Consider the following 16,591-nt stretch of genomic DNA (forward strand, 5'->3'; position numbering starts at 1 on the left):
TGTAGTCAGTGCTGCCACTTCTTCCATTTTTCGGCGGGGGAGCTTCTGGAACTTTTCCCTCTGCTCCGTTGTGGTCCCCCTCCCACAGGAGACAGTCCTCCACAAAATTCCTCCAATGTAAGTCCCCCACATGGGCCACAGCATTTCCTTACACTGCTCTGTCATGGGACACCAAATTTCTCCAACTGGAGTCCCTCCCATGGGCTGCAGCCCTTCCCGAGCTGTTCTGGCATGGGACACCCCCGCATGCTGAAATCCTCCCAGCACTGAATTACAGCAGCGGGGTCTACCTTTTTTCACAAGACCCTGTCCGCCTTCGGGCACAGCATCTTGATCGTCCAATCAGAAGCCACAGGCCATAAATCAACGTCTGCTCCACCATAGCTTTTCAAGGGTGGTGGGTGGGGAGGGGGGGCTGCCCTGACGTCTCACCACAGGATACAGGGGGGTCTCTGCTCCAGCACACCTCCCCCCTCTTTTCTTCCTCCGTTCCTCCACTGACCTTAGTGTTCACGCAGCTGCCACAACTCCTCCTCACAACTCTGACTCCTCACCACATCCCTTCTTAAATACATTATCACAGAGGTGCAGCTGATTGGCTCAGTTTTGGTGCAGAGGTGGATCTGAGTTGGAGCTGGGGGAGCTTTAAGAAGCTTCTCACAGGGGACCACCCCTATTTCCCCCTCCCCTGCTATCAAAAAACCCCACCACTTACTCAAACTCAGTACAGTACTTTGAGAATTATTCTGCAGGAGTCCTGGTTTGAGTTAGAGCTTCACTTGCATTGTATTAGATGTCACATACTTCAGCATGTAAAACAGTTGTAGTGGCATACACAATTAGCTGATAATTGAGTATAGTCTTGGAGAAACTTAAATCTTGACTTAAAATTCTGAGTAGGAAAATTGGTGTGTGCATAGATAAGCCAATATTGCAAAGTCTGCAGAAACAATATATGAATAATATTTCAGTGTATCATAGGACTGCTAGAGAAAAAGCTCTTAGGGACTGTGAAGTACAAAGATACAATATGGAAGAGGCTGAGAAGCTTGTCATAATTCTGTAGTGAATGAAGACTTAGGTTTATGAGAGCTCCAGCTCTGTCATAGATAATAGATATACTTCATGTTTCTGTTAGGTCAGATTTTTGTTTCAGAAGTAGCCTCTTCAAAACTTCCTGACTCAGGGAACCTTTAAGTGATTCAGCAGCCACTGTATACCACATACAGGATCAGCAAACACTCAGCTTCTTCTTCATGGGAAATGTTATAATATTCATGTTTCCTATTTACATCTTTTGCCCTTTTGAACTTGGAAGAAGTTGCATGCCTCTTTGAAGAAGTTATCTATTTTGTTGTATGTTCATGCAGGTTAAATGATGAGCCTCTAATCAACTTTCTGAGACCACTTCATGTTAAGTATTGCCATAAAGCCATCAAGTTACCTTGTTCAAAGCTTCCTTCTCACTTTGGTTTTCTTCCAGTTACCAAAAGCTGCTAATTAACTAGTGACAAGTTGATACAAAGTCACTATCTCTTTGGTTTTTTGTTTTTTTTTTTTTTTTTTTTTTTTTTCCCCAGTCTGTTAGTGTGGTCATGCTAATGTTGACTTTTGTAAATTATCTTTCTTGTCTCCTCCTTTTGATAAAATAACTTGGCCTAAGAATAGTTTTAATAGCCTATTACATTGATGGAAGGAGGGAGGGAGTAACTTGTTTGAATTAATTTCCACTGCTCTTCCATTTTGTAAGGATTTGTCTGAGCTTGTTGAGTCAGAATTTATACTGAAGATTCTCTAGCATCCCATGAAGTAATAATTTTGTTCTATTTTTTAGTGATCAGTGTAGGTGTGTGCTACAAGTAAGTAAAATCCTTGCCCAAAGGAAATTTCTGTCAAAATAGCCAAAACACATTGATACTAATCTCCCTCTTGTAGCTATTAAAAGGTGGACAAGGTCAAAATATAAACCATAATAGAATGATGTCAGCAACTACCTAGAGTGGATGCCATCAACAAAGTTTATTTCATACATCTCTCTCTCTTCTTTTGGAAAAAAACAGCAACAAAAATTCCAAATATGTTATTAAACTACATGATGCTTCTATAAGCAAATTTACTTATAAGCAGAAGTTTTCTCATAACTTGACTGAACTTTTAACATTTCATTTGATAAAACACTTCCAAAAACCTGAAATGCAAAAGCAGATCTAACTTTTGTTCCTGTAATATCTTGTGTAGAAGAACAGACCATGTATATATAAAAGAATGCAACTCTCATCACGTAATTAGCCTTTTAGGCCTTTCAGAATTTACTCCTAGCAATTATGAAATCAACACAGTCACAGAAAATATTCTTTACTTGTTTAAAACCACCAATTTTGTAATCAGGTGAAGGACTATGTCCAGCTGGGTCCTCAGAAGACATTGGCAAGAAATAATGCAACAAAAACATTTATAAGGAATAAATTAACTATATTTCTAATTCCAGTCAAACTCAATGGTTTCAGTTTGAGTACTCTTCATTTTCAGAGAGGAAAAACCCTGTCTGCACACAGAGCTTCTATGTTAATTTTCTATTACTTCTAAAGAGTACATGTATTAAGTGATTCAGACATAACAAAGCCACACAGATTTTTTTCATACACCCTTTAAAAAATTACAAAACATCAGATATTTACCAAATATCATGTTGCGTATATTACTTATTTGATAGTACTTAGATAACAGCCTATGAATAAGGAGCTAAAAATAGAAAAAAAATCTTTTCTGCTGAAGTCAGAATTTTGTTTACTTTAAGATGATTCATTTATATCTGGCATTTAAGAAATAAATATTCATAATTTTAAACTTACTAAAAAAAGCCTTGAAATGCATTCTCTTATCATAAATGTATTTGTACAGGTATTTGACCTAAGGAGTAGCATGCAGGATAGTAGCTCTTTCACTTCTTTCTAGAGATCTTTCACTTTGGATTACTACTTCATTTAACCAGACAGAACAGTGCTGATGCTGCTTTCATGTGAGTAGGATGCGTAAGAGAAAGGTTTTAGCTGAAGCTCCAATGGCCTCATCTGTGAGGTTTGTTTGCAGACTTGAACATTTTCTTTAGAATTTGTAGAAATTGATGTTTTGTCAATGATTGTTGATAGTCTTTATGTATTTGCTGCAGTGTTTATCCCTCACACCTTATTATCTACAGTTTCTAGACAGTAACATTCTGTTACCCATTCTGTAACTCTTGGGCTTGACCATTGTATTCTTCCTCCTGCTCCTTCACAGACTGTGCAGAAGAAGCTGCTCTGCAGTTGGGTCCCCGTGAATATCAGTTGCAATTTCTGGTCCATATCAGCCTTAGAAGTAACAACCGACTATAAAAATCAGTAACCAAATGTTGTGGGTTTAACCCCAGCCAACAGTTAAGCTCCACACAGCCATTTGATTGTTCTACCCCCACAGTGGGATGGGGAGAGAATCAGATGTGTAAAAGTGAAAAAAATGGGTTGAAATAGAGAGTTTAATAGGTAAATTTGAAGCTGCATGCTCAAGCAAAGTGAAATAAGATATTCACTCACTGCTTCCCATCAACTGGCAGATGGTTAGACCTTTCCAGGAAAGCAGGGCATCGTGTAATTTTTACTTGGAAAGATAGATGCTGTAACTCCAAACATCCCCCTTCATCTTATTTTCCCCCAGCTTTTACTGCTGAACATGATGGCATATGGTATAGGATTTCACTTTGGTCAGCTGTCCCAGCTGTGTCCCCTCCCAACTTCTTGTGTGCCCCTAGCCTACTTGTTGGTGGGGCAGAGTGAGAAACAGAAGTGGCCTTGACACCATGAAAGCACTGCTCAGTCACAACTAAAACATGGGTGTGTTATCAAGACTGTTTGGGTCACAGATCTAAAATTTAGCACCACAAGAGCTGCTATGAAGAAAATAAAATCCATCCCAGATAAAATCAGTGTATTAAAAATAAACACCCCTTATTGGTATTGATTTTCATTAAAAACAAATATTACATTTTACAAAAAACCCACCAAAACACAGCCAACCAAGCTAAAAACATCCCAAAATACCACTTGGAATATTATGTTATTTTCCATATATGTATTAGAGCTAAACAGGAGTTCACATTTCTCCTATTCTTTATCCAAGAGAGAGTTCTACTTCACCATGCTGAAAGGCTGCTCTGTTGCCTACTCATTATGTAAGAGCTATTTTGAAGCCACATTTTACAATGGTTAAGAATGATTTTGTAGCCGCATATAGTGCTACCTCTAGGTTGAGTATGTAGGTTTGGATCTTATTCTGTCATTCTAGTTTTCTGCATGGTGATGTAAATTGGGTGCCAATCCTCTAAAACTGTCAGGGACTAAGCTTTAAAGGGAACAGACAAAGAACAGGTATAAGCATCTGATAAAAAGGCAATAGCAAACTTTTACAGAGCAAATGGAATAAAAGGAGTTCAAACAGAAGGCATGAATGTGTTGAAAGTTTGCAAAATATTTTTTGGAAGTGTGGACTATTGAGAGGATGTTGTATTAACTTGATAAGCATTTTATGCTTATGGAACAGAAATACATTATTTTACTGTTGTAAGTGAAAAATAGCTGTTTTGCCAGATTTCTGTTCAATGGATACTCAACATTAGTCACCGATTTTTGCAGGTTTTGATGGGCTTACTTTGAATTACTGCAATGTCTGAACAAGATGTCTTATACTGGTAGTGCTAGCTTCTTGGTTTGGCTTCAGAGTCAGAGAAGACACGATTTGACTCATGAACTTGGAAATGCCACCTACAGCCTCTAGATGATGTTTTGTTTATTTTGCCGTATGGACAAGAACTTGCTGTGTGTTTGCAGTGTCTACCACAACAGAACACTGGGCTTACTCCTTTAGACCCTACCAGATTTCAAGAGCAAACTGAATTTTTGAAGACAAGAAGTATAGTAATTCTCATGTATTTTCAAATTATTTCTTCCACTGAAGAAAATCTTAAATTCTGTTCTCGTTTCTATGTATGAGAGAAGGAAAGGCATCTCCAAGCAGTTTTGACTTTAAAGATTTACATTCTAGATCCAGTAAGTCTATTGAATATATAATGAACTGCTTTTATTGGCAAAGAAAGGTTTGCTTGTTCTTGCTACAATAATAAAGACTACTCCTGATAGAAGCAAGCTGAATGCATTTTGGGTTCAAAAGCATCCTATGTATAGTCTAGATGCAAAATGTTCTCTATTCACTACAATCTCTCATTTGCAGGTTATCATTCTGCTTTCCTCTGAAAGCTAGCTGGCAGATGTTTCCTCCCATCTTGACTCACTGCATTATCTACAGAAAAATATTCTGTATCCTACTATGGTATCCTTCACAAGCAGAATTGGACAGAACCAGATTATTTAAAACACACAGGACAGTGTAAAGAGAAAATACTGTCTCCTGAATATCAGTACACCATTATTCAGATCCTTCAGTTTTTGAATTAAATAACTTTCCAAATAGTAGCCGTCAGTAGCACAGCATTAATAATCCCTCCTTAAAACAAAATAAAAAATAAAATAAAAATAGAACAAAATAAAAATAAATAAAATAAAATCAAGCAAAACAAAGTGAAAACAAAATAATTTAAAAATTCAAATAAAATAATAATAAAAATATATTTGCCACAGGTCTTAAAATAAAAATTTGCTACGGGTATGTAGCCTCATACCCCACCAGTGTTTCAATGCCCCATGCACAGTGACAGAATGAAAAAAGTACCACTATTTCACACTTCTGAAACTGATTTAAATATATTCTTCCACAGTGCAAGTAATATTGATATAATTTGGTACCTTCTGTATTTTTGCCAATTTGATCCAGTACTGTTGTTGAAATTTCATTGTCTGAAGTTGTTAAATTAGGTGTCAAAATGCAAGGCTATTTCATAGAATTCAGCAACTCTACAGGCAAGATAGGTATTTTTTTTCATGATAAGTTTTATGGAAGTCGTTTGTCACTGATAAGTTGGCTTATTCATCAGCAATTTTCTAGTTATTTTCCTCAAAATTCCCAAGTCTGTGAAATGTAATTAAAACTCATTCTGCTTATAAAGCTGGTTAAGAGGGAAAAAAAGAAAAAGGTCATGGTCATATCTGAAGCATAAAGGACTCTCCAATTTCTGTAAACATTTTTCTATTCCTTTTTTGACCAGTGATGGCTACTTATGTTTCACTGGGTACTGATCTGTGGGGTACTGACCTGTTCTGAACACTCTGGTTAGTGAGCAGGTTCTTCCTATATACTCCTTATCAGTACTTTTTCAGTACTTTTTTTAGACCCTTATCAGTGGCTCACTTTTGTCCTAAGCTCACACAGACTGGGAGAAGTGGGCAGTGGGAAAAGAAATACAAGCCACAGATAGAAATCCTCTCTTGCTCTAGAATCAGACAGACCAACTGCCTCATTTTGAGAGATACCAGAGTGAAAGAACATCAAAGATTCTGGGAATCTGGAAATCTGGTCCAAGTGTTTGTATAAAATTGAAAAGATGAAAATGTTATTCTGATTTGCTTTGAAATGGGTTAATTTCACATCTCAACAGCAGTTTTTAACTTTAGTGATCTCAAAGTACATGACATAAGAATATTTTTTTTCTGTGAAGGAAACATGAATTAGAACTAGTCTTGTTAGAACACAGTAAGTTAAAATGTATTAACCCATACATAGCCAAATCTTTTTGTCAATATTCATTTTCACACTTTATTTTGGCCCATGCTAGATGCACAGAACAGGAAAATCCAAAGAAGTCAATGCTGACATCAAAGGGCACCATCTAAAGCCACTCAGATAGTTAAAGAAACCCTTACATAACACAGCTTAAAACCACCTTGCACAGACTACGCAAAAAAGGTTCAAGCCAAAGGCAGCCTGCAAAGCAGTGATTGTAAAATCCACAGAAGTCAGTGGAAAAATGTTAGTAAGACTGTAAGAATACAGAGGTTTCACATTTATGCTATCATCACAATTTTAATGTGGAAATTGGGCTAAGAATGCCACGAGTTCTTAGAAGTCAGTCTAACGTTGATGTATTTGCACATCCTTCCAGCACTGAGAATTCTTTATTAATGTAATTATTACTAATCATTAATAGACTGCTCCCTTACTAAGACAGCAATCTTGGAGAGACAGCCTGCTCTTTTTCAAAACAGGCAAACAGCAAGACTCTTACATTTGCCTTGACTAGATTGGCATGCTATGCCCCTTGTAGCTTGCCTCAATAAACTTGGCATGTTCATCTAAAACTTTTTTGAAGTGTTTGAAAACACTTGCATAGTATTTGGGTAGCAGCTTCACAGCCCCATGTTTGCACTTGCTGCACATGCATTGCATAGCAGAAATGAGGAAAAAATGTCATGATTGCTTGCCACAATTTCAGTAACTGAATTCTGATAAGTGACTTTGGATTTATTCCAGAACTTGCCAAATCTGGACTGAAAAATTAATACTTTGCCCCAAATATGTGAATATTTTGCCCTCTTCGGGTTTCACCTACAAATGGACAGAAGTCTATTTTCTCAGTGTAATGATACATTTCTAAAGCACAAAGGGGAACTCTTGAGGCATGTAAAGTGCAATAATTTCAATTAAATTCACGAAGCTATGAGAATTTATGCCAAACAGTTTGCCTATGCTGGCTCAGAATTTGATGCTGAAGATGATATATATTTGCTAACCTAAGAATGCATTTTCCACTGTCCAGCTGCTAGTTAAGAAGATTAATGACTGCTTTGTAGTTCCAATTAAACTCCTTTATCACCAAGAGGGACCAAACAAGTTTGATTTCAAAAGTACTGCTTAAGAAGAAAGACCAGGGCTGCATAACACTGACATTTTATTAGAATTCATTTGTAACAAATGGAACTTGTGTCAGCAAAGAACTGATTTTCATACAGACTTTCTTTCGCCACCAATGTAACGAAGTAAGAAAATAAAAAGCACGCCTTTCATTCTGTAAAACATTTACGCGTACTACTAATTAGAGGTAATTTTATCTGTTTTAACAAGCCATTTTACAAGGTAATTTTTTAAATTTTTCAGTCTATGCATCCAAAACAAGAGCAAAGAACACAATTTTTTATTATCTTTGTAAAGACACTCCAAGCTTGAATGGCAAAGCCACATAATGGATGGTTATGATGAGACCTGCAGCCTTCTGATATCTGTGGAGTATCAGGGCACAAAAAATAAAAAAACAAAAAAAACAAAAAAACAAAAAAAAAAAAAGGAAAAGAAAATAAGAAAAAAGAAAAATAAAGAATATTAGGAGAGAATAAAAGGAAAAAAAGCAACTTTTTTTTTCCTTTTTACATGTTCTGTGTCATTTAAATACACACAAGTGGATTTTATAAGCAGTTTCTTACAGACGGGTTCAAGTTATAACATTATTGGGTGTAGAATCAATAGGGCAGTGCATAGTACAAAGGTATATATAGAAAGTGCAAATCTCCCTAGAGGGCCATGCCTTCCCTCAGCCATCCTCTCCACTATCTAACCACTCAATTTTAAAAAAAAGAGCTAAATTAAACTTCTGTATAAATCTTTTTTATATATTTTGTGTTTTTTTTCCCCCATTGCAACTAATTACAAAATTAGACATAACTATACATATAAAGGTAAATAATAGCACCGTACTGGTTATGCTGATGAGACCAACTTAAGCTTGGAAATGTATGATATATGTAGACAAAGATGATGCTCACAACTTAAATTAACTGTAGAGTGACTATATGTAAGAATACAGAAAGTGGAATGCACATCAATGATGCAAACAGTTATCTTAAGAAACATAAAAACTAAGAGGAATATTTAGTTGTACAACAGTTTTCCTCACAAATTGGCTCTGCTTTTTTTTTTTTTTTTTTTTTTTTTAATTCCCTCATTTTCTTTGGAGCTTTCAAGACAGTCTGCTAGGCAGAACGTTCTGATCCTTTTACAGATCCAGTGTGCAAGAATCTTCCCTAGTCTGTGCTTCCAAAATGATGCTTTTTTGATTATTGTGTTTTTCTGAGCCCCTACATTTCAGTTGACCACAGCTGACTACATTTGAACATGACCACACCACATAAACTAGCATTTCAATAATTATATTAATATACAAATTAAGAAAGAAGCAAAAGAAACATAGTGCACATTCTTCTCTGGTTCAGATGTAAGTTATAGAATCTCACTCTGAGGTAGCCTTCTATAATTCTTCTATAACATATATATATTTATATTTTTGTTTTGATTTTTTTTTTCTTTCTTTACAATAGTGCTCAAACACAATGCTTGCTAGAGTTTGGTCTTTCATATTTTTCTTTCTGCTAGTAGTGGGAGAAGTGGAAGAAGAAGAAAAGAGGTTGAGGTCACACTGACAAGCCATACCAATGGTCTTAAGAAACCCCAAAGAAAGAATTCCTTTGATACTCATGTGCTGACAGTGATGGAAGGCATGATGGAAACCAGGATCAAAGTAAATGGCATCCTATCAAGAGTCTTAAAAAGTAATTTGTGCTGTTTACAGAATTTTCTTTGTTCCCTGGAAGAAAATCTAGTGTGATTCTCAAATACATTTTGTGGACTCTGTCTTGCTAGCCTTACATGAACCGTTCTGCTGAAAGCAACAGACTTTAGCAATCTATTGACAGAAGTGAATGAACCGGACTTGGCCCAAAATAAAATAAAGTAAAAAGATGCGTGAGCACTACTAATGTCAACTACTGCTAGTGTACATATATGCAGTGATAACACTATAACCAATGACACAGTGGGTTTGAAAAGCCAACAAGAAATAGATTTTTAAGTTGTGGGCTGGTCTGTTATTAGAAATATGGAAAGATAAAGGGCCTTGATTACCTATGTGTTTTGGGTTATCATTTATTACCATCCATACTTGATTAGAAACTGGAAATGCATATTTTTCAAAATTGTCTGATACATGTATTAAAATGTTTGAGAAGAATAACAGAGATATGAACAAGCTCAACTAAATACAAATGAAGGCTAACTTAAAGAAATGCTATTCAAAATAGGCATCAAATATAAGGCACTCTAAATGTAAAATCAAAATAAAACCCAGCATCCCCAAACAATGCTGTATGCCACAAAACGTTTGATTTCACAGAGCAACGTGTGTTTGGCTTTGCCCTGTTACATATGATAAATGTAAATTATATAGCTAACACTATAGACAGTATACTATTGAATACAATTTTAAAACATCTTAATACCTAGTATATTACAACATTCTCCCCTCCTGAAGGGATATGCACTGACCTTTCCCACATGCACACCTCCTACATTTAATAATATGATTTCTTATTGCACTATAGTGTTACAAATATTGAACTTCACTGGAAGCCTAAATCACATACTCTGTGTGCGTGTGTGCATGTGTGTGTGTGCATGTGTGTGTGTTCAAGTGGCAATGTGGAGAGAAGTATTATCTGGGATACAGATGAAGATCAAATATCAATGATGTGCATTCCTCACTTCCCTTTGAAACAGAAGCTTATGGACCTTGGAAATGCAGAGATGATCAAGTAGTAGCTTAATATAATTGTAGTATACTGAAAAACTTTCCGAATGCTTTAATAAATCCAGGTATGGAAGAATTTATATGTTTATATGTAAGTGTGTGACTATCTACCTATCTGTACCTCTGTAACTATGAAGAGAGTTAGAGAAGGGTAGACAGTAATACATATGTATACTCATATATATAGAAAGAGAGAGGGTGTGGGTGTGCATGTGCATATGTGTGCATGTGTGTGTGTGTGTTAGCAGCATCTTTATACTTTGCGCCTCCCTGTTGATTCCAAAAGAAACCAAAAAGCCCCATTTTGATTTAACTGATTACAATGAATATCTTCTTAAAGAAAAATAAACCAAACAAAACTGTAACAGTAAGATCTAACAAGACTGTGGTACTGTAGATAAATATAGGATTGCACAAAAATGTGCAAATTTTCAAATTATTTAACATTTCTACAGCACGATATTACAGATAACAATTCTAGAGCTTAAAAAAATCTACAGTTTTAAACAAAAAGATTAACAGTTATGCAACCTTTTCTTTAATTCACTTCATTGAATGATAAACTCTTGTTAAAAAAAGGAAAAAGTTTACACAGTTAAAAATGAAGCACAGGTCAGCAGTATCTTTACAATACTAAAAAACTAAATCAAGGACTTTCTTTTTAAACATTCCCACATTTTCCCTAAAGTGTTACGATGAGCAGTATGATTGGAAGGGGTGATGTTGAAGTAAAGAGTCCACTTTGTTTGAGAAGCCAGGACCCAATCTTTTAACAAACATCTTGCACTGAACTGCAGTTCTCTCAAAATTCCTCTTTGCAAAAGCATGCAATCCTGAACAAGATGATCATTCTTTCTGATTAATTTCCTCTTCCCTTTAACTTCAACCAATGTCGAACCCTTGAGGTATCTGTAAATGAGATCCTTCAGACGCCTCAGTGGTCAGGATTCTTTTATATATGGTTAGGTAATTAAACTGAGAATTCTTGGTCCACATGGAATAGGGTTTTTTGTTGTTTTTTTTTGTTTTGTTTTGTTTTTTTTTATATATCCCCATTATTTTTGTTTGTTTTTTTTTTTTTTTTTTTTTTTTATTTTATATATCCCCAATAATTGCTCCTTAGCTAAGAGTTAAGAAGTACTTCCAAAGCACATCATATGGCTCAGAAGCGGCTCTCTGGATCTTAAAGGGCCTGCAATAAAAATCCACGATGGGTTTTTATGTTGCATAGTGATCAAAGCTGCCCAGATATTCCAGTGCGGCTCGATAGCAGAACTGATATTGATCCTGGAGAAAGAAAGATAGAAAATAAAAGCATCAAAAAGCCAGCTTGTTTGTTGGTTTCTATTTTCTTTCAACTAAGAGTGAATACTTTGTGGCTATAGATAAATATACCACAGAGGCATCTGCAGTTCAGCAATATTCTCTTGCTGATATCAACAGAAAACCAGTCCAAGTTACAGCAGATGAAGATATACACGCATTTAATGTAGTAACATTTTCCACTGGATGCAGCTTCTTTTTGTGCAGAGACTATATACCCAGCTACTGACCGTTTGTTACTCTGGATTAACATAACATCAGCACAAAGCTTTCTTCTTATGGGAGCATGATAAGATGCTTTTTTTCCACATATACTTGAAAATAAGTAGCAAAATATCCAATTAACTCCATAGCAAATACAACATGCGACGACAAAATCCATCACAGCCTTAATGTGGAATGCTGTATGGAAAACCACCAGGTTAAAAATCATGTTCAGTAAGCAAAGGGAATCCCAACCTTTCAGTAATGTAGGCTTTGATGAAGATATGAAGATATCTTAGCCTGTGGCAAGAAAAGGGCCTAAGAGAGAAATATGCAGCTAAAGCACCTTATTAACTTGAAACATATTGTATTTCAGCCTACACCTGGAAGCAGAGAAAAGTTCAGTGTGGTGAAAGATTTGATTATACTTCCGGTGAATCCAACATTTGGCATTTCATGCTATTCTTACCTACTCACAGCAGTCCTTTTGCACATTTATGTAGTGTTGCACACTTACGCTAAAACAGCATGTCTGTGTCCTCATTTGCAACTGCCACTCAGGGTTTAAATGTTAAAAAGAAAAAAAGTGAAAAGAAATTGCTTCTGAAAGCTGTCCAAAATAACAAGGCCTGCTTATTTATCTGATAGTGCTACGTGGTAACCCCACATGAGTTATACTTGTTAAGATTACAATTAAAATTCTTTTGTAGACAATGAAACATCAGATGTTTGCTTCAATACAGTGGTGTGATCACTAATACTTCTTTTCAGCTTCCTTTTACAACACTAGGAGAACGTATTAAACATATGTGTAAATTTTAAGTGTATGTGTGGTCCATGTAGAGTTCAAGTGCTTTGTTGAATAAGGATTCGATTTCCTGGCAGTTACAGAATGAGAGATTTGTTTTCCACAGAACCCTGAAAGAAATGAGTACACAGCACTTCTACTTTCATCATGGAGGATAGCTCACAGAAATAAGTCAAAGTATGAGGAGGGAGAACTCTGCATTTGTCAGGCAGGCTACAAGAAGTATAGTTTTTCTGTATTCTGTAGTTATTTCTTGGAACAAAAATGACAGAAAGCGGTCATTTTTCATTTTGCTTATCCAGAAGAATGATGGTAATGGAAAAGAAATGGAATTAACTCTTGAGTTTGGTCACAGTGGTTTACTTGGCTAGCTGACAAGGTTAAAAATAAGTATATTTATTTTTCATATAAGTTTTTATGAAGTTGTCTTCTTAAAAATAAGACTACCCAGACTTTTTCTACCCAGTTTAATTTTAAATTTAAAATGGAAACTCTGAGGAACCTTTTTAATTTTCACAGACTGTAATTTAAGGGCCAGTGTCAATCAAATTATACTAAATAAATGTACCACTAAAATGTTTCCCTTCTCTTGTCCTTTTGCTTGGTTCTCATAATCTATTGGTTCTGGCTTAGTTCAACTCTCCTGTTCAGAAATTTACGTAGAAATTAAAAGTAAGTGAAAATGTTTAAGTATTCTTTATTACATGACACAGCTCCAAGCATCCAGGCCCAGGCAATCAGCTGATACTGCTTATCCCTTTCCTTATTTCTCTATGGCACTCTAGCTAGCACTGAAATTACTTACACTGTAGTCTTCCTGAAGTTTGAATTTACCATTATGATTTTCAGGCCAAACAGCCACTTGCTTGGTGACACAAAGTCAAGAAAACCATGAAAATAATACAGTGTCAGTCTGAAGCCATGAACAACACTCTGCTCCTGAAACAAAAATATCAGTGGACCCACCTGCAGAAACAATTTACCTCCTTTATTACCACACATTTCTGCCAGGAAACAAAAGTTCAAATAAAAATGGCTAACGATTCTTGGAAAATGGTTTTCCTCAACTACCATAATTTAGGATCCACTGCTGAAATGATTTTTTTTCTTTCCTAGCCTGTAGTATCTACTGCTGTAACAGGAAATAGTCCTTGCAGTACCTTTATGGCAGATTTTACACTGTAGTCATATAGTCACTATATGACTTCAGATATAAATGTAAGCACATTTTATACAGCTTCTATCTGTGTATTTTTTGGCTGTGAAAATACCCCTTTCTTTCCATCACCATTGTATATTGATACTGTTTTGCTCACCTCTGTCTGTACCATGGCTGGCCGCTGTGTTCTTAACATTTTGACAGTCTGGAAGATATCTACAACGCCTTCATATCTCATTCTTTCTAACACAATGCTCAGGGTTATGAATACTCCAGTCCTTCCAACACCCGCACTGTTGCAATAAAAGAAAAAAAAAAAAAAAAAAGGAAAAAAGGAATGATAATTGACAATTAATGCTGAAAGAATTGGCTGACAAATTATCTATAGTAACACACCATACGTGTACAGATTTCTATATGGGGAAAGGCTCACTAAGCAAAATTCCACTGCAAAATACCACTTTGCTTTCAGAAGAATAATTGCATTCAAGAAAACTTCACATGCTACCAAGTACTTCCTGAGTCTCCAGTCTTCATTGCAAAGTAACTCGGTTTGTTCAGCTAGATATACAGTAATCAGTGCACAGTGGAGGCAAATGAGAACATTTGCTGCCAATGACCTACACTGGAAGTGACAAAAGAAAAAGATGGCAAAATGTATTTTACTGCTTGCTATACTTCAGCTCGTTCATGTATATGCCCTGTTTAGCACATCTTCACTGTGTTAGTTTACCTTCTACTCTGAGTTAGAGATGGTGGATTTTCAATTCATACCGAAATTGTTCATACTCACTACAATTTAAGTAATGGATACAACAAAACCTTAAGACACAGCTTTTATTCGAGTATGGCAGTCTGGATCTCTATCTTTCCAATACTGATAGACATACGCCATGTCTGTCTACATTAGTCTGAAATGTCTTTGAATATATGACTTGTTTGCTTTCTGTTCTGTCCTGGGTTTCTGTTACTAGCAAAACCCCCAAGAAGTGCTAGAAATTCCTGTAATCAATAGAGCCAATAGTTGTTAATTAGTGAAATTTAAAAATTGCTTATTCAGGAGGATGACTCTTGGACAAAAATACAGGTAACTACACAGAAAAAAAAGATTTTCTCAGTCTGAACATGTATAGGTGGAAATTAAGCACCCCATCATCTCACTGTTGATGTTAATTTCACAAGGTTTTCTCCAGTCAGATAACTTGGTACCTATTCACAGACAGGAGAGTGGAAGAACATGAACAGCAGGGAAAGGCTGAAGAACCCTGAATGTTGATATGGACTATGACAGAGATCCAGTGAATTTGCGAGCATTACATCCTAGTGTAGAAATCAAATGTCCAAATTGTATGATGGTATTTTGGTGTTTGGTCTAGATCAGAGCACTTCCAGGGATATTGAATACATGTGATTGGATATAGCAATTTTGCATAACCTGTATGCTTTTGGAGAGCTTTCAGTTTATCTATATGTGATGACAATACCCCTGGACATCTAGAGCAACAGGAGTGTAAGGTCTCCATTCCCTCATGAATTATACTAGAACGCTAATGTTTAACAAATATGCTGAAAAAATCCTGGAAAATTACTGTTGGAACCTGCTTGGACTTTACAAAGCTGATGACTGTGATCTAAACAAAGTAGCCCAGAAAATGACCAGCAGAGTAAAGGAAGATTACCATTTTCCATTCTCCTTGATCCTCGTTCTGGTCAACCATTTAAACATAATCAACAAAAGAAGTAAGATTTCCTAAATAAGTGTGAGGATTTCTAGCCTCACACATTAGTCAAATCTTTATTACTGTAAAAAAAAATTATCAGAACTCTTTTAATTCAGCAATAAGAGGGAATTAATTTATTGTCTTGTGTTCTTAAGAAATGAAAAAGTATCCTGAGAAGCTACTTAGTGAGGAAGACAGACTAATACGTAAAGATCTAAACGCTTGCAAATCCTAACTAGCCATCCAGTGTAATATTTTTGGTAAAGTCTGTAGGAAACTGACTCTGTTCCCCTGAAAGTGACAAACATATTTTAACTAATTCCTGTTAGAAGATGCTTAGGATTTCTAAAGAGTAATTGAAGTCCACATCAGTACTAGTAGCATTTTAATGATCAGCTGATTTCTTTCAGTGACAGCCAAAGACCAAACTGCATTCTACCACAACATTTAACAAAGCAGTGTGATACAGGTTTTAAAGAATCCTGAATTTAGTAAATAATGAAGGCACCACTTCATGACGTGTATGATTCACCAAAGTTTAAACAGTTAGAAATCAAAGTTAAAATGCTTTAATAAGCCATGAGGAAGTATTGATGTTTTTGTAAAAGAGAAGAGTTTATTGTTAAAAATACATCGTGAATGTATTCTGGGAAAGGGTAGTCTTCCTTGCTCTCCAGCTAAAATTTGAAATAACATGACTATAAATAGCTAAAATGGGTTGAAGTGAAAATTTTGCTTCAAGGTGAACAGTCCTTTGTTCTTTCAACTATTTTTTAATTAACTGCCCGATAAGGTTAGAAATTTTTAAATTGTAATAC

At 35.8% G+C, this 16,591-nt stretch overlaps 1 protein-coding gene across 50 annotated transcripts in view; it reads right to left on the reverse strand.

The window, feature by feature from the left end:
• Nucleotides 1–2,339: 2,339 nt before the first annotated feature.
• The window catches only part of PTPRD (protein tyrosine phosphatase receptor type D), a 1,276,575-nt gene continuing 1,262,323 nt past the window's right edge, over nucleotides 2,340–16,591 (reverse strand). For all 50 annotated transcript variants that reach the window (XM_042804932.1, XM_042804933.1, XM_042804934.1 and 47 more), the window contains 2 exons: nucleotides 14,210–14,345; nucleotides 2,340–11,845 (listed from right to left, as the gene is read on the reverse strand). In XM_042804932.1, the coding sequence (XP_042660866.1) occupies nucleotides 11,777–11,845; nucleotides 14,210–14,345 (205 nt within the window). In that variant the 3' untranslated portion in view covers nucleotides 2,340–11,776. The remainder of the gene's footprint in view (nucleotides 11,846–14,209; nucleotides 14,346–16,591) is intronic.

The sequence above is a fragment of the Tyto alba genome, unplaced genomic scaffold, assembly GCF_018691265.1.
Source record: "Tyto alba isolate M040663 unplaced genomic scaffold, T.alba_DEE_v4.0 Super-Scaffold_42, whole genome shotgun sequence".
Lineage (NCBI taxonomy): Eukaryota > Metazoa > Chordata > Aves > Strigiformes > Tytonidae > Tyto > Tyto alba.